Here is an 18,015-nt window from a genome sequence, read left to right as displayed (position 1 = left end):
GAAATTGATATGAATTTTTCTTAAAATCAAATGAATTCTGCACAGAAAGGACACAGCACAGCTGGAGCTCTGTGCGTTCAGCCTCTGAAGTCTGCAGGTGAACCAGCCTGTAGCTCCAGGTCATTTGCAGAGTTTCTGACCTCAAACAACAAACATCAGAGGTCTTTGTGATCAGATCACGGTCTGTGTTGGGTCTGTGTTTCCAGAAGCCCCGCTAGTTTAGAGACTTATTCATCACGAATGAAACAAGACATAACAGAACATCTTCAACCCGCTAGCGAGGGAAGTTTTTGGTCAAGAACCAGCTCTTGGAGCTCACGCTCCTGTCTCCAGCCCAAAATCCTTCAAAGAGCAGCTTCCCTTGCAGCTATTTATTGACATGATAGTTACAATACAGAATACAACACAAACACCTCCCACCATAAAAGGCACTATGTGTGTGTATGTGTAAGCACATGTATGCATGTGCAAGAAAGTGTGTGTGTGTGTGTGTGTGTGTGTGTGTGTGTGTGTGTGTGTGTGTGTGTGTGTGTGTGTGTGTGTGTGTGACCTCCTGCTGACCAAAAGGGTCATAAAAGCAGGAAGCTTACAACAGAAGAAACAGATCTTTCAGGTAGGATGTATCTGCAATAAAACCTCCCCCAGCACAGAGTGGCGGGAGAGGTGGTCAGAGACAAAAGAATGTCTTGATCCTATAGATTGAACTAAGACCTTACAAATTTAAGAAACACAATGACACATTCAATGCACCGTTGTTTTTGGCAGTGTCAGTGTAGATTCATACACAGCTCCTCACGTCATTCACCTCCTATTGCAGCAAAAGTTCACAGTTAATTCATGTAAGCAGTTAACCTGCTTCTCATTGATCTCATACACAGTAAACTACAGGGTGGGCCATTTATATGGATATACCGTAATAACATGGGAATGGTTGGTGATATTAAAGTCCTGTTTGTGGCACATTAGTATATGTGAGGGGGCAAACTCCTCAAGATGGGTGGTGACCATGGTGGACATTTAGAAGTCGGCCATCTTGGATACAACTTTTGTTTTTTCAATAGGAAGAGGGCCATGTGACACATCAAACTTATTGTTAATGTTACAAGAAAAACAATGGCGTGCTTGGTTTCAACATAACCTTATTCTTTCATGAGTTATTTGCAAGTTTCTCTTTGTTCACAGCCATTGACATGTCGAAGAGGTTAACACGTGAAGAGTGGATCGAAATTGTGTTGATATCTGGTGAACGCAGTAACCGGGTCATTGCAGCAGATTTCAACGCAAGACACCATACGAGACCACCCATCTCCCATGCTACAGTTAGCAAACTGCTTGCTAATTTTCGTGAAACTGGTTCAGTGTTGGATTTCTCAAAATGTGTACGCAAGAAAACTGTCACTAATGAAGAAACATCAGTGGCTGTCCTAGCTTCATTCAGCAAGAGCCCACAGCGTAGCACTCGTCACATGTCACTGCAGAGTGACATGTATAAATATATATTTTAACTCAAAAATAGTTTTTAAATTTAATGTTGCTGAAACAACAAAATAAAAAATCTATCTTATCGAGAAATCACTCATCTTTGGAAAAGAGAGTTTATTACAGAGAAATGGCTCTTTCCAAAATAAAAGCTATACTATACGCTTCTTCTGGGCTATATTCTCAGCAGCATATTAAACATAGCAGGTCCCCATAAGGAGAATCATGTGCTAACGGCTGTCTAAATGACTCGGGTAAAGTTAGTGGCATGCTTGTTGTTTTTGTCTGCTTCCACTTGTCTTTGCACTAGGATGATGTCGGCGTAAATGTGCAGTCATATTTATTGTGTTCCCACTAGTGCTGTCAGCGTTAATCTCGTTAAAATGACTTTAATGCCATAACGCGGCAAATCTCCATTAACGAGTTACCGCGGATCGCCCCGTGCGTGGGGCTGGATGACGTCAACACATTAACAAGCTAACTGCGCTAACACACTAGTTCCCACCAATGTAATTGAGCACTGCATGGCACATCCGACATACTGTTTTACTTTTGTCCATCAGGGTCATACTTCACATGAAAACCAATGAGCTTAGCTTCTGTCTCACTAGCTTGCGCTGCACTCAGTGGACATGTCTGTGTAGGTTCTGAGTCATCCAGGTCATCGTAGTCAAAGGAGCTTTCAAAGAAAAGCGTCTGGACTTCTTTAAGTTGCTTGAAGACGTTTCGCCTCTCATCCAAGAAGCTTCTTCAGTTCTAAGGTCAAATGGTGGGGAGTCCCAGATTTAAACCTAGTGGGAGTATCCCCACACAGAGGGACAAAAGGACCCCCTGATGATCCTCTAATCGCCTGAGCCAAGGTGTGAAAATGGGTGTGGGTCCCAATCAGCCAGGGTAAGTGGATCTGCGCTCGACAGTGCAGCCTATGCGGAGTAGTCGAATGCAGATACACTGAGCTCTTGACACAGACAGCATCGTCAGAAGAAAAGTTGATAAAACAAATTAAAAATTTGGTATTATTTGATACATATGCGTACCGAACTGAAAGCACTGTATCAAATGGTAAAAAAACGGTAAAATGTATTTTATATGTGTTTATATGTGTTTCAAATTGTGCTGCCTTTACACACAGACATGTTTCATGACTTTGCTTATGCATATTTAGCCCGGATGAGAATTTGGGAGCAAGTGGTCATAATTCCCATGGACTAAAAAGCAATAATCAAAAATGTGTTCACAGTTAAGCCCATGTGATGTAAATTTAGCCTGAATGTAATGTGCATTGTAATATGTCACAACAGTAAATGTAGTAAATTAGAGCAACAAAACTAATATGTCAATAATTAAGTGTGATTTCCTACAAACAATAAAAATGAGAATAAAGAAAAAAAGTTTCCATTATGATATCAGAGTTTGTTAGCTGTGATCCTTGAGCCGCAATAATGAACCAAAGCAAAGTCTCCAGAACACGAGAGCTTCATGTTTAACCAGAGGTGAGAAAAATCTGAAAACTAATATTTATTTCATTGAGCCAGGTCTTTTTAAAAAATGTTTTTGCTGCTTTAAAAGTAATTTCAAACTTTTGGATGCATTTGATGCACAGAGTCAGCTGTAATGTGATGCAACACTTCATGCTTTTGTTTATGACGTTGAAGAACTGACTTTTTTTTGTTCACTGTGTTAAAGAAAGAAAGAAAAAAAAACACACACACTAAGCATGGAAACCAAACACATATTAATTCGAAGATAAAAAGCAAACATACAGGTATATTAAAAAATGCACAGTCTTAAAATAGTGAATAAAACAAATGCATGACAGGCAGCAACACTGTAACACTGTAGTGCACAACAAGCAATATAAACCAACCTGTAGCTCAGTTTTGGATCATCAGTTGTGACCAGCAGTGATTCTGACCTCTGAAAGTTCATAAATGTGAGTGTAGATAGACAGGATGACATAAGTGCTGGTGCAGGAGTAGTTCCAGCTTTAAACACCGGGCAGAGCTTTCCACAGACATTAATTCAATTCAATTCAATTCAATTCAATTTATTTATGTAGCACCAAATCACAACAGCAGTGGCCTCAAGGAGCTTTATATTGTACAGTAAGAGGTCTTTATAAAAAGGCAACAGTACAATAATTAGTTTAAATTTGCCTCACGCTTTTCCTCACTGAAAGTTGAACTAAATTCCACGCTCGCCCCTGCAGGCATCCTTCAAATTCGGGTCCTCTACCAGAGGAGCGTCTTTTCGACATCTTCTTATTAAAACAGCTTCTCGAGCTCTTCTGAGCCCTTGGTATTTCTCGAGCTTCTCATGTTCCTTCTTCCTGATGTTGCTGTCATTCAGAACCGCTACATCAATCACTACGGCCGTCTTTTTCTGTTTGTCTACCACCACTATGTCTGGTTGGTTAGCGACCACTATTTTGTCCGTCTGTATCTGGAAGTCCCACAGGATCTTAGCTCAGTCATTCTCCATCACCCTTGGGGGAGCAATAACATGGCTGACAACTGCTCCATTCCATAGTCGGTTTCCGTAGCCAGTCTTATCACTGATCTCACTGAGGGGATTCAGGCCTATGCAGAACAGCAGTGGGGACAGAGCATCTGCTTGGTAGATTCCGCACTTGATGGTGACTTGTGCTATGGATTTGAAGTTGGCTACTAGTGTTGTACGCCACATCCCCATTGAGTTCCTGATGAAGGCTCCTGTTAATCTTGTACAGGTCCATTCCAGGATCCATGCGTGGGTCATTGGCCTTCTTGTAGTCCAGGCAGAGCACAGGTTGGTCAGTCTGGTCTTGCTGGTGTTTTGCACTGGTATTCTTGCCAATCCCTTTCTGTGCCCCACTCATGTATTGACCCATATGTCTGTTCATCTTAGCCAATATGATGCCTGACAGGAGCTTCCACGTGGTGCTGAGGCAGGTTATTGGTCGGTAGTTGGATGGTAGTTGGATCCTCAAGGACCCCGGGACCCCCAGGACCCCGGATCAGGACTGTCCGGCCTTCGGTTAACCATTCTATGTGTCTTTCTTTAACTAGGAGCTGGTTCATTTGTGCTGCCAGATGCTCATGGAGTGCAGTCAGGATCTTCAGTCAGTAGGCATGAACCATGTCGGGGACTGGTGCTGTCCAACTCTTCATACTGGAGATCCTTTCTTGGATGTCTGCCATTATGATGGTTACTGGACCCTGTTCAGGGAGGTCGCTGTGGTCTGCAGTCAGATCAACTAGCCACTGAGCACTGCCGTTATGGGTTGTGTCCTTCTACTATATGCTCTTCATGTATTGCTCCGTCTTCAGCCTTGGTGGTGCTGTTCTCATATTGTTCCCCTGCCACTGAGTTGCCAGCTGTTCTATATAAGGCCTATATGTGTGTGTGTGTGTTTGTGTGTGTGTGTGTACTTTTGGGGGCTTTTTTAGCAGACGCGTGAAAACAAAAGTACAGAAACCATTTTACTGTGAATGAAAATGATAACAAGACTTTATTAAACAAAACATGAAGCCCCATCCCGTTAATATTGTTTTCTACTTGCCTTTAACTTTAATTCAAATCATTCTGGGTTTTTTAACAGCTCATGATATTTATATTTCAAATGAGTTGAAGGATATCAATATTGGACAGAAGCCCTGAATTCAAATCTTTTCTCTCTTTTTTATGTTGGGTGTTTTCCCCCTCTGTTTGTTCTCGACGCCAACTTACTGAACATCATCAAACTGAAGACTTCAAATCTGGTTTATTGCCATGATGTGTTATAAAGAGTTTCGATTCACAGTCTGAGATCTGCAACTTCCAGCTGTTGTTGTCGTCATGAGTCTGAGCTAGAAGTTTCACCTGCTGAGAGCTTCTTCCTCATTAACTTCCTGGTTTTGCTTGAGGCGGTCTGTTTAAAAATGAAAGACAATTCAAAGATTCACTGAGTTATACTGAACACGACAAGTTTAAGAAACTTTAAGCTGCTTTAAACTGTGACAGAGCAAATGATATTCTGACACAAACCATAAAAATTTGTTTTCATTATTTTATATTTACAACACTTAAAAGAAAATCCTGTTTTTCTGACAGACTTACGGGTTCTTTGCAATTCTGATAAAGCATAAATCCCCATGAGATCAGAGAGATACAGATGAATACAGCCCCGACGATTGCTAGCCAGCCTGACAAAGAAATTCCTAAGGTGCAAAAACAGTACAAACACAATTTAGTGTTAATGATATAAACGAGCACATTTTAAAGACAGGAAATGGAATTAACCATTAAATAACTAGTGTTACTGTGAGAGGTGAGCACCAGACTTTATTTACATGTTTCTGATGCACAGAGAATTTCATTTATCTCCACTTACAGTCTGGTGACCTCCAGGTTACATCGGGCCTTTTGCCCAATGTTAACCAGGAAAGACTCGAGCCCCCGAAACCCAGAACTGGATAAAACTGATATTTGACATTTTGAAGCAGAACCTCAGTATGTTTACCTGAAAGAGCTGCAGGTTTATGGGAGGATTTTACTTTGTTTTCCAGATTTTCAAAGTAGATCTAAGATGAAAACTGTTTGTATTGTTAGCCTGATATTTCATTTCCTACCTACCATTACCTTTCATTAAGCCAACACTACACAGACTCAGTTTCACTTCTATAGAACGAGCATAGTCTTGGATTCCTTTTAGTCTTGGACTAAAAGGAATCCAAGACTAGAAAACTGGTTTTGTGTTTCTGTTCTATATATATTTTTACCTGCTTCTTTGGTATCTTCACTCTGATCCGGCGTCTGAACATTTCCAGGTTGCTGAATTGTTTCTGTCTTCTCAGGCTTTGATTCTAAAATGAAACAAAACAAAACATAATATATGTTTTAATAATATTTTGTATTAACTTAAAAACGGATGTAATGTTATATCAGTGAATTAAGCTGCTCTTGGCTCTGTACATAGTTTTGTTTTACCACGTGGAAATTTACAAAACTGAAACATGAAAACATGAAGACACTAAAAAAAAAAAGTGTTGTGATCAGAGGAACAGTTTGTAGCTCTTCAGTGTTGGTATTTAAGCTCATCCTGATTCTTTCTATTTCTTATTCTATTTCTATTAAGGTACCATACTGTTGTATTCATTCCTAGTTCCTCTTATTTCTGTATAGTCATATATTTAAATCTTTCATTTTATTTTTACAGTTTGCACCTTCGATGCAGGAGGACAATATTTTATCCCACTGTATACTTGAGTGTATATTGTTGGGTTGACAGTAAAACTCTGCTTAACTTGGTAGCAGAGCTTTCAGTTGCTCTGCTCCTCAGCTCTGGCATTATTTTCCTCCTGATATCAAGAATACTGACTCGCTTCCCTCGTTTGAGTCAGAACTTATAACCCATCTGTTTAAACTGGCTCACTCTTCTTAAACATTGACTCCGATATTTGTCTAATGCTGTTTTTAATCCTTGTTACTGTTTGTGCTTTTCTTTTCCTTTTTTGTTTTTGCCTCATTTCTCATCCTGATTGTAATTTGTAAAAATGTTTAACATATTTTCATTGGTGTGTTTTATGGTTTGTTTGTTTTTTTGAAAATCTAATTTCAGGCAAAAAGAATGAGATTTAAAAATAACCACAGGTTACTACACAGACCTACAATCCTAAAGGTGTCAGGGTCCTGGGTCTGTTACACAGTGTTTTGTTTTTAATTCATATTCTTTGAGTTTTTCATGATTCAGATTCTGAGCTTAATCATTTGTATAAAGTGTGACTCTGCTAAACATCTGTATACTCACCTCTGCAGAGGACGAGTGTTAGAAGCAGCACAGCAGCAGAGAAGGCCGAGGGTCTGTGTGTAAAGATCACACTGATCTCCTGAAGAGCCATCACTCATTACTCTGAAAATCAACAAGCAAAACAAGCTTCCTGTTACTCTCTGCATCTCACAGGAAGCAGCCCAGCAGTCTAATATAACATCATGTGTTTTATTCTAAATGTCAATGTTTCTGCTCCTTTAACAACATTAAAGAAATCTTACCTCAAAGAAATATTTCAGTGACCACTGGAAAAGAGTGCTGCTTCTTGAAAAACTTTCAAGTGCAAACAAAGATAAGAGAAAATCTCTTCAAGGATTTCACGTTCAGAGCTTCTTTGTGGTGCGTTTCTTCATGCGTTTCTTCGTCCCTCTGAGCAACATCTCCAGACTGCAAATCCTGTACTGTTGATCAGTGAGTTTCTCCACTCTGTAGCAATAACAGAAAAAATAGGTTCAGTCCCAATGGAGTTGTTTCAGTGTTGATCCCATTTATATTTAAGCCGTTTCCCAAAAATGAATTTTTTTCTTTCCTTTTTTTTGCTCTGACACAAAAAGACCCCACGCCCACAGATGCTGTGAAACAGTGTATGTTTGTTTACGGTGTTTCTCTGCACGTTTTGTTTTTACAGGCTTCCAGCTGCCTTTTCCTGCCCAGCACACCACACACAGCTCTTCTGTGGCACACATGCTCTGAATGTTTCAGTGCTGTTGTTCGAATTAATATTGATGGTGCAGCTGCTTAAGCGTCAGTTAACTTGAACATTTAATTGTATTTATTTATTTTTTTCAGCTCCATCCTGTTTTTGCTTTTGTGTGTCTATATATACCAACCAGTTCTTCCAACAAGGTGCACAAGAACATGGGGACAGCAGGGGAGTAATAAACATGAACCAGTGGGTTGATGGCAGTACTTGTAGGGCTGATTGTCACTCACCCTTTAAGCCAACTGTAGCCTGTATGATTATTTCAATTATGAAAAGATTATATTGACCCATCAGGTAAATGCCTGGTTTGCCAGATTAATAGTCCTGTCCTGAACATAAATGAAGGAGTGAGAGTCTGCTGGATGAACTTGATTCTTATCAGTGGAGGGATAAATACATTCCACTTAATGTACTTAATGATAGTGTACTAAACAGTTGTTGCTCTGTGGTTCGAGTGACTGACTAGAGTCAAATTCCTGAAATTGTACTGTCTGACTATCATATTTCCACAACTAATTAAAGCTGATACACCATGCTGTAAGGAATTCAACCAGTGCTTACCAGAGCTCATTAACTGGCAGAGCAGTCTCATACCAGAAAAACAGCTACAGTCACATTAAAAATGAACAACGTTACCGGAATAAGTGTTATAATACTGTAAGTCTGCACATTTATATTTGTGTGAACAGTGAGTCTTTGGGATAGTTCTCTCACCCCTTGAGCTGCTACAACATTTTCCTTTGAAAGCAGAACAAGCTCTCTAGCTTTCATTAACAGTGTAGAAATAAAACCTTACAGCTTAAAAGTCAACCGGGTCAAAAACCAGGATCTTTTCAAAGTCAGGGGAGGAAACTGACCCTGCCCCAAACAGCTGAAAAGCTCACTGATGATTGTCACAGTTCAACACAGGCACGTGACTACTCAGTTTAATCCTGGAATTATGTTTCATAATTTTAGCAAACGTGCTTCATCTTCAGCCATATCAGACAGCTGGGCTCCTGAGTTCGAAAGAAAAAACAAAGATGCTGCTGCAGTCAGCTCTGTGGTTGTCTCTATTTGCTAAATATATTAAAGAAAAGTGCAAAGACTCTGGCAAAGTTGGTGGTGATCCTTTAAATACTCACCAGGAACACTGTTCAGTTCATACACAACTAAACAATAGCATACAAAAGAATTGGTTTACACTTGTTTCTTTCTAAAGAAGCATCAAATACAATGTTCCATTATTAAATTGGTCCTGTATATTTGAGATTTTATTGGCTAATACCAAAACCTAACCAAGGAAGGAAAGAAATGGGCTGGTCTTGGGTAAAAGATCGAAACACCCTGTGAAGTCGTGGCACACAACGATGTGTCCCGCTGGTAAAGTTTCTGGGCTGCCTTTCCTTGTAACAGTCCTCCCTTAAGATTTTCTCCATTTAAAGCTATGCATTATCAGAGATTGTAACATCTAGTCCTATCACTGAATCAGAGTCACCAGGGTTGGAGTTAGATTATGATATTTATTATGAAGTTGACCTGCTTTTTGTTATAAGGTTCTTGTTTGTTCGTTCTCTGACTCAAAAACAAGACAAACAAAAATAAATAAAAAGACTTACCACAGATAAAGACCCCAGACTCCGACACAATTATCCAAACTGCCGCTGTCAAAGTGAAAGGAGTCGCTGGAGCCGAGCAGGAAACAGGATTAATGTGTCGCTGAAAAACCAGTCACTCCAGTCCAATCAGTTTCTAATATTCATTGCTGCGCATTCATTGGTTGCTTCATGAGATAAACACTGAGCACTACAGACACAGGGATGATTCAGCTTTATCACATATTGCATCAGATCAGTACAGATCATGTGTAAACCAAAGACAAACTCAATATGGTTTCAGCAGTTTCTTCTTACCTTCAACAAACAATACATCTAAAATGTATTAAGTATAAAGTAAGTAATGTGTCTAAAGATCAAATTTTTTTTCACTTGATATTCATGATGTAAACATTTATATGAATTTTACTTAAACCAAATGAATGTTGCACAAGTACTATATTATATTATATTGAATTCAAGATGGCAGCATGCTCTTTGTTTGTTACGTGTCCGTCTAATTAGTTGTTTTTAAAAGATTTTTTAATCTATCTCTTAACGTATTTCTTAACTAATTTTTTTAACGTATTTTTTAACCAGACAGTTAATATTGCATGGATTGTTTGGAAAAACGTGTGGTTGGTAGATGCTTTGGAAGTTGATGGATGCATCTTCCTGGAGCTAACAAGCCTAGCCTGGCCCTGTACCGTCCTCCTGGAGTTATTTGGCCTAGACCCGGCTCTATCCCATCTTCCAGGAGCTAACTGGCTAGGGTCTGGCCCTGCACCGTCCTCCAGGAGTCAATTGGCTTAGGCTTAGGCCTGGCCCTGTGCCATCCTTGTGGAGCTAACAGGCTAAGAACCAGCCTTGTACCATCTCCCATGAGCTAACTGGCTTAGGCCTGGCCCTGTGCCATCCTTGTGGAGCTAACTGGCCTAGGTCCGGCCTTGTACCATCTCCCATGAGCTAACTGGCTTAGGCCTGGCCCTGCACCGTCCTTCAGGAGCTAATTGGCTTAGGCCCGATCCAGCATCTTCCCACAGGAGCAAATTGGCTAAGATCTGCCCCTGCACTGTCCTCCAGGAGTAAACCGGCTTAGGCCTGGCCCAGCGCTATCCTTTTGGAGTTAACTGGCTTAGGTCTGGTCCGGTGCCATTTTCCTGGAGCTAACTGGTTTGCTTCACCCAGAGGTCTGTACTGTTCACTTCTGTTAAGTACTAAAATTGTGGATGATGGCAGTATTTACTATTCTAATTTGCCTCTTGGCCTTTTTGGACCCTCGGATAAGCAATTGCTTATGGACACATAGCAGGGGAACCTCTGAAAATGATTTTTATCTACAAGAGAATTTTGAAAAAGGAACACGCTCTATAATGTTGCAAAAATCAGAGCAGTTATCAACTCAGTTGGATCATGACATTAGTTTCATGCATGTTTTGCCCAGAGACTTATCTAAACTTCAGTCTATTCTGGCCTTGCATACTTATTTCATTTGCCCATTTAATGGAGGTTTCAGCTCGGGTTCAACATATCAAAGCATTGAACCCAAATCAAAGGCGAAACAGGGGTTGTTGATTGTCTTGCTTCTACTTTTGTCAGGAAATGTGCAACCAAATCCTGGCCCTGAACTGCAATATTCCCAGACTCCTTCTGATTTTAAAATAATGTCTGGTGTCAAATATATTCATCTTAATGTGCGCAGCCTACTACCGAAGATGGACATGGTCAAAATTTGGGTTAAATCTACAGATGCAGATGTTGTTATAATTTCTGAAACTTGGTTAACTAAATCTATTACTAATGAAGACATTAACATATATGGGTACAATGTATATCGCACTGATAGGCCAAAAAAAGGAGGCGGTGTAGCTATTTATGTCAAATCAAGATTTAATGCTTCGATTGTTCTGTCCCAATCGATATGCAAACAAATGGAGTTTTTGGCCTTGAATGTAGATATTGCTAATACTTTTTCGATAACCATTGCTGGGTGTTACAGGCCCCCATCTGCTTCAAAAGAGGCATTATCTTCATTAAAGCACCTTTTGGCTAAACTAAATTATACTGAACTACTAATGGCTGGAGACTTGAACTGGGACTGGCTAAATGCAACTTCTGGTGAATTTAAAGAATTCTGCGATTCAATTAATCTTACCCAGCTAGTCTATCTTCCTACCAGGCCAAATCTTAAATGCCCTGAAAAGTCTACATTAATTGATTTGGTTTTAACAAATGTACCTCATAAATTCTCTTAGCTTGGTGTTTTCTGTAATGACCTAAGTGATCACTGTGTCGTTGCTGTTTGCAGAAATGCTAAAATTCCAAAATGTAAGCCACGCATAGTGTGCAAAAGGAATCTTAAACAATTTAATGAACAGGCTTTTCATCATGATTTGTCATTAGTTAATTGGGAAAAAATCGGACTATTACCAGATGTAGAGCTAGCTTGGACATATTTTAAGGAAAATTTTATGGGAATTGTTAATAAACATGCCCCCTTACGGAAAGTTAGAATTAAAGGTCGAGAAAATCCTTGGTTTTCGCAGACACTCGCAGATAGCATACACAAGCGTAATAGAGCATGGGACAAGGCGAGACAAACAGATACTTCCACTGATTGGTCTGTTTTCAAACAGCTTAGAAATAAATGTACTTCTCTTATTAAAAAGGCCAAATCTGAATACTTTTTGTCTGTCACCACTGAGAACCTCAATGATCCACAGAAATTTTGGAAAGTAATCAAGTCTTTTTCCGCCAATAAAATGACTCAAACCTTTCCTAAATCTGTTGTAAAAGATTCAGTCTCAATTAATGATAAAACTGAAATTTTGAATTGTTTTAATGATCACTTTCTATCAGTGGGTTCCTTGTTTGCTTCTGCAGAAACTTTTTTAACAAATACTTGCCCAGAACTCTCTATGTTTTCTGGAGACCGTTTTAACTTTGTACCTTTTAGTGTTTATGAAGTGCATAAAGCTTTAAAGGCTTTGGATCACAGAAAACCTCCTGGTCCAGACTTGATGGAACCTTATTTTTTGAAGTTGGCAGCTGATTTTATTGCAGAACCACTCTCAATTCTATTTAATTTTTCAATTAAAACCAAAGAAATTCCAGCGGTTTGGAAATCAGCTTTCGTTTTGCCTTTATTGAAAGGAGGTGATCCATCGGTGTTGACTAATTATAGGCCAATATCAAATTTGTGTGTTCTATCCAAAATCCTGGAATCTCTAGTTTGTGACCAGTTGAAAGAGTTTTTGTACTCTAATGATATTGTCTCCAAATTTCAGTCAGGCTTCAGGAAAAAAACACAGTACTAACACTGCCACTATGAAAGTGATAAATGATATTATTGTGGCACTTGATAAGAAATTGTACTGTGCGTCACTCTTTATTGACCTCTCAAAAGCTTTTGACACTGTTGATCATGCAGTCCTAAAAAACAGACTGCTCAGCCTTGGCTTGTCAGAACATGCATCAGCGTGGTTCTCAAATTATCTGAAAAATAGAACCCAGTGCATTAAACTTGAAGGTCTTTGTTCTAAATTTGTTGCTGTCCACAAGGGGGTGCCACAGGGCTCAGTTTTGGGTCCCCTTCTGTTCCTTTTATATATCAATGACTTGGGTCAAAATGTCTCAGACACAAATTTGCATTTTTATGCTGACGACACAGTTATTTACTGTTATGGATCATCTCTTGCTCAGGCCATTGAAACTTTACAGAAAGCCTTTGTTGCTTTCCAGCATTCACTTATTCAGCTAAAATTAGTTCTCAATGCTGACAAGACTAAGCTAATGTTGTTTTCCAAGTCAAAGAAGGTCCCGGAGCCTATTGCAGTGGTGTCCACCCTTGAAGGAAATGTCATAGAGATAGTTCATGAATATAAATACCTTGGTGTCTGGATTGATGACTCCTTCACCTTTAAACCACATATAGAGAGACTAGTAAAGAAACTGAGACTTAAACTTCGTTTTTTCTTCCATAATAAACAGTGCTTTTCTTTTGCAGTAAAAAAACGTCTTGTCACTGCAACCTTTTTATCTGTGTTAGATTATGGTGACATTCTGTATATGAACGCTTCTTCTTCATGTCTTCTAATGTTGGACACGATGTATCATGCTTCCTTGAGGTTTATTACCAATTGTAAATACCTGACCCATCACTGTGATTTGTACTTAAGAGTAAAATGGCCTTCTTTGGCCATTAGAAGACAGGGGCATTGGTACACTTTTATTTACAAAGCTATGCTTGGATTGCTGCCTCCTTATATTTGTACTTTGGTCACAAGGACAAATAGTGGTTCTTACTCCTTGCGCTCAAATGATCAGCTGCTGTTGTCTGTTCCCCTTTTCCGCACAGAGCTGGGTAAGAAAGCCTTTGTCCACTCTGCGCCTTTTTCGTGGAACATGTTACAGAAAGACTGGAAACTAACTGAATTGTTGTCTTTAAATGTTTTTAAAACTAAACTCAAAGGCCTACAGGCTGCCTCAATAATGTGTAATTGTTTTGTGTAATTTTAACTTTGTTTGTTCGTATGTATTTGTCTTGAAATGTGCTGCCTCTTGGCCAGGACTCCCTTGAAAAAGAGGTCTTTGATCTCAACGGGACATTCCTGGTTAAATAAAGGTTAAATAAAAAATAAATAAATAAAATATGCAAATAAATAGAAATTAATTAATTAATTAAATAAATAAATAAATAAATTATTAATAATAATAATAATTATTATTATTATTAATAATAATAATAATAATAATAATAATAATAATAATAATACATGGAGGTCACCACATGATCACAACAAAAAATTAAGCTGACAACAGAGCCAAGTGTGGATTTATGTTCTGAGAAAAAAAGAAAATGCAGAAATATGAATAATGTGATTATTGTGGTTTACATGGGATTGTAGTTTGTGTTCTGTTTTCTAGAACAACCACAGCCAAACCCACCTACGTAAGTGTTCTGCAAAATCTGCCAATTAAAGGACTGGAAGATCATCACCTGGCCTTGTCATTTGCTTGAGGGCCATACTAGCATTTAACCAGTGCACACCCTATGATCAGCACCATAGAAAACTGAACCGTAGCATCAGAAACTAACATAACATTTGATGAAGAAGGTCTAAACATTAATGAAAGCAGCACAGAGTCAGGAGCAGAGAGGTCCTTGAAGCTGCAGATCAGACTGTAAAGATGAATTGTTGAGGAGGAAGAAGCAGATGTGAAGTTTTCAGTGTGACAGCATGTTGTCAGTCAGAGCTGCTCACAGTATAAATGTGGGACTAGAAGGAAGGACGAGAGCAGCCTGATGTGAACAGAAGGAGCTCTGATGTTTGTCACAAACTGTGCAGCCGGCCTGGAGCTACAGGCTGGTTTACCTGAAACCTTCAGACTGAACACACAGAGCTCCAGCTGTGAGCTGCTCATCAAACTCAACACGGGTTACTAAATACGGAACTTGGTGGTGCAGCAGATACTGGAAAACACAATAAAAACTCCAGCCAGCCAGTAGATGGCAGCAATCTGCTAAACCAGGATCTGAAAAACTGAAGCTGTCAATTCAGCTCTGTGCAGTGGGCAATCATAATGAAGCACTTTATTTCAAGTTGTAGAGTCCTTCTACATATTTTTGGCAACCAAACAGGACCATGTTGAAAAGTTTTGAGTAATAAACTTTAATACATGTTTCAAAGCTTCACAAAGCTTCCTCTGACCATAACGATAGTGCATACGTTTTTTGTTTTTGTTGTTTTCTGTGTGTCACAGTAGTGGGTCTGCAACCCAGTGTTTTGTGTAATTTAATTTCATTCTCTGATTACTGTGTTTTTCTCCATGTTTCCTTTTTTTTTTTTTGTTGAAAGTCTCTTATGTTCTTTCCTCATTGTGTTGGGTTTTACTTCTCTGTGGTGTCATTACATTTCCTCACGTGTTCTCACTTCCTCTGACGACTTCCTGTGTGTATTTAATCACCTGTCTTCCTCTGTTCATTGTCAGGTCATCTGTTGTACTTGCTGTGTGTGTGTGTGTGTGTGTGTGTGTGTGTGTGCGCGCGCTCATCAAAAATGAAAGCACATGATGAGTTTTCAGTTGAGCACAAAAATGGTTCTGAAGCTGAAGATGAACCTGTAGTTCCTGATTAACTGTTCAGGATTTAGATTGAGGTTATTGTTCCCTCTACATCAACTAGAAAGTGTTTTGGGTCAGTTACCCTTTATCTTAATAAGTGTTTTAAGTATTTGCTACATAAATAAAAGTGATGGCATAAGATGTAACTACAACTACAAAATGATTGCGCTAGCTTATGTGGTTGCAGTTCTACAAGGATTTAAAAGTAGTTGCGCAAAACGGAGCGTGCCTGCTCTGACCGGTTTTAAAGGGTTAAAAAATTATCAAATTTATTTCTGACATCTAGTCAGGTCGTCCCTTTCCTTTTAGCTCACAGATTAGCTATTATATTGACAAACAAATTATTGTTGTTGTTGTTTTTTTTGTTTCCTCACTGCCAGTTGTATTTCAGGATTTTGAATACATCTGGCAGTATTAGCTAGCTACTGTTTTTAGTAAGCTAATGTGCTCTTCAGAAGTTCTAAGCCGCTCAAACTGTGGACTCTAACTAGTGTTAGAGCAATGGCCTCTAACACTAGTTAGGTCTATGACTGGACTCTCATACATCACAGCACCACACACACTCTGTTTATTTGCACACTTCTTATAATTTCTTTCTTAAATTGTTCATTTGGACATCCTATTTTTTATCTTTATAATTTACATCGAACTCTTAGTTTAGTCTTTAATTCTTAGGTTAAATTCTTAATTTATTGTTTACATCTGTTAGACCCTTTCTTATTTAACTGTAATTTTTTTTTTGTAATTTTCTCTAAATTTCTAAATGTAAAATTTGTAATTTTGTAAATCTTGAACATTTCTGTAGTGTAGTTTAATGGTCGGGCATTGCACAGCAATGAGCATTTCACTGCATGTTGTACTGTGTATGATTATGTGTGTGACAAATAAAATTTGAATTTGAGCTTCAACATTTCAAGTCCTGAAGAGTCATCTATGTGCATGGGCAAGACAACCTGTTGCAAGTCCGACTGAGAATCAGGGTGAAGATTAAAGCGCATATTTTCCACAGTGTCTTCTCTTCATTGGCTCCCTGTTAAATCCAGAATTGAATTCAGAACTGCTCATAGAGGGTCATTGGATTGTTGGGGTTTCTTTGTATTATCTCAGAGCCTTTACGGTACAATCTGTCAGTCCACCCCAGGGCAGATGTGGCTACAATGTAGCTTGCCATCGCCAGTGTTTGAATGTGTGTGTGAATGGGTGGATGACTGAATGTAGTGTGAAGCGCTTTGGGGTCCTTTGGGACTAGAAAAGCGCTATACAAATACAGGCCAATTTACAATATAAAGGGTTTTGAGGCGACTGTTAAGCTGCATTGATTCATTCACAGACACTCACAATTTTATACTCTTCTTACTGTACTGATATTCATTCGTGTGTGCATATATGATCTAATAAATGCATCTAATTCAAACGGACACACTATAAAATGAGGAAGAAAGTATAAAGCAATGTGAAAGCTAGGCAATTATTGCCAAAAGCAAAAGAGGAAATATACTTGTCAATTTTCAGTAACAGTTCATCACCCTAACAGCAGCTCAAAGAAAACGCTAGTCAATCGAGCATTTAGCCATTTGTCAGCATTCTGATTTCATTCAGCACAATGGAGACTTTAGTGGGACTGTTGCTTTTGCTTCTCACTTATTCAGCCTCAGCAGGTATGTATGCTTACTACCCAACAGTTTTTACAGCTGCAACACTGAACACAGTATTTTTTTTTCTAGTGTAAACATCAATGATTTTGTATATCCAAGGGAATTACACATCTTTAAAATGTGCGCAATATAAAGTAAATGTTTAAATGGATGTAGGGTCCGCAACAAGTAAAAAATATTTAATCAAAATATTTAGAATTGTGGATCAGTACCTTGATATTTCTCTCAATATTTCAACAGCTCCATCTGTCAGTGCTACAGCCGTCAGTGCTACAGCCGTCATTACTTCTGCTGTCAGTGCTTCTGCTGTCAAGGCTCCAGCTGTCAAGGCTCCAGCTGTCAGGGCTCTAACCATCAATACTTCAGCGGTGGATGGAAATACCAGTAAGAGCATTTTATTGAACTCAATTTGTATAATTAAATTTAAAAATGTTTTTAAAAATGAATAGAATGAATGAAAATAACATTTATCCAAGGGCGTAGATTTGGTTTTGGCATTGGTGGGGACGGATGATTCAACCACCGAACTCTGCCCTTTTTCTTTTTTTTTTCCTTTTTGTCTTTGCTTCTTGATAAAAAAAAAAAAAAAAAGGAGAAATATACTTGTCTACATATGCTTGTGAAATGCACTTCACACACGTACACACACGCTGTTAAGAGATATATTCTAAAACACTTCTTCAGCAGAGAATC

General features: G+C 38.9%; 1 protein-coding gene across 2 annotated transcripts; it reads right to left on the bottom strand.

Annotated features, from left to right (window-relative positions):
• Window positions 1-5,004: 5,004 nt before the first annotated feature.
• LOC308395738 (uncharacterized protein) lies at window positions 5,005-9,645 on the bottom strand. Of its 2 annotated transcripts, XM_080880727.1 has the most exons (6): window positions 9,569-9,645; window positions 7,489-7,693; window positions 7,247-7,348; window positions 6,219-6,302; window positions 5,557-5,657; window positions 5,005-5,368 (listed from the first exon to the last, which is right to left on the bottom strand). In XM_080880727.1, exons 3-6 carry the CDS (start codon window positions 7,335-7,337, stop codon window positions 5,294-5,296), a joined length of 351 nt encoding a protein of 116 aa, XP_080736853.1. In that variant the 5' UTR covers window positions 7,338-7,348; window positions 7,489-7,693; window positions 9,569-9,645; the 3' UTR covers window positions 5,005-5,293. The 2 variants fall into 2 exon arrangements, with proteins under 2 accessions (XP_080736853.1, XP_080736852.1); XM_080880726.1 differs by lacking the exon at window positions 9,569-9,645 and having other exon boundaries at window positions 7,247-7,491.
• Between the last annotated feature and the right edge of the window lie 8,370 nt (window positions 9,646-18,015).

This window comes from Rhamphochromis sp. 'chilingali' (genome assembly GCF_963969265.1).
Source record: "Rhamphochromis sp. 'chilingali' genome assembly, chromosome: 1".
NCBI classification, from domain to species: Eukaryota; Metazoa; Chordata; class Actinopteri; order Cichliformes; family Cichlidae; genus Rhamphochromis; species Rhamphochromis sp. 'chilingali'.
This window is presented reverse-complemented; position numbering and strand designations above follow the sequence as displayed.

What these genes read in the sequence shown, in the direction of transcription:
- LOC308395738 (XM_080880727.1), bottom strand. Translation starts at nt 7,337, where the DNA reads ATGGCTCTTCAGGAGATCAGTGTGATCTTTACACACAGACCCTCGGCC. An exon ending in AACACTCGTCCTCTGCAGAG is followed by an intron (nt 6,303 to 7,246) that starts GTGAGTATACAG and finishes GTTTCATTTTAG; the next exon opens with AATCAAAGCCTGAGAAGACA. An exon ending in ATCAGAATTGCAAAGAACCC is followed by an intron (nt 5,369 to 5,556) that starts GTAAGTCTGTCA and finishes ATTTTTAAACAG; the next exon opens with ACCGCCTCAAGCAAAACCAG.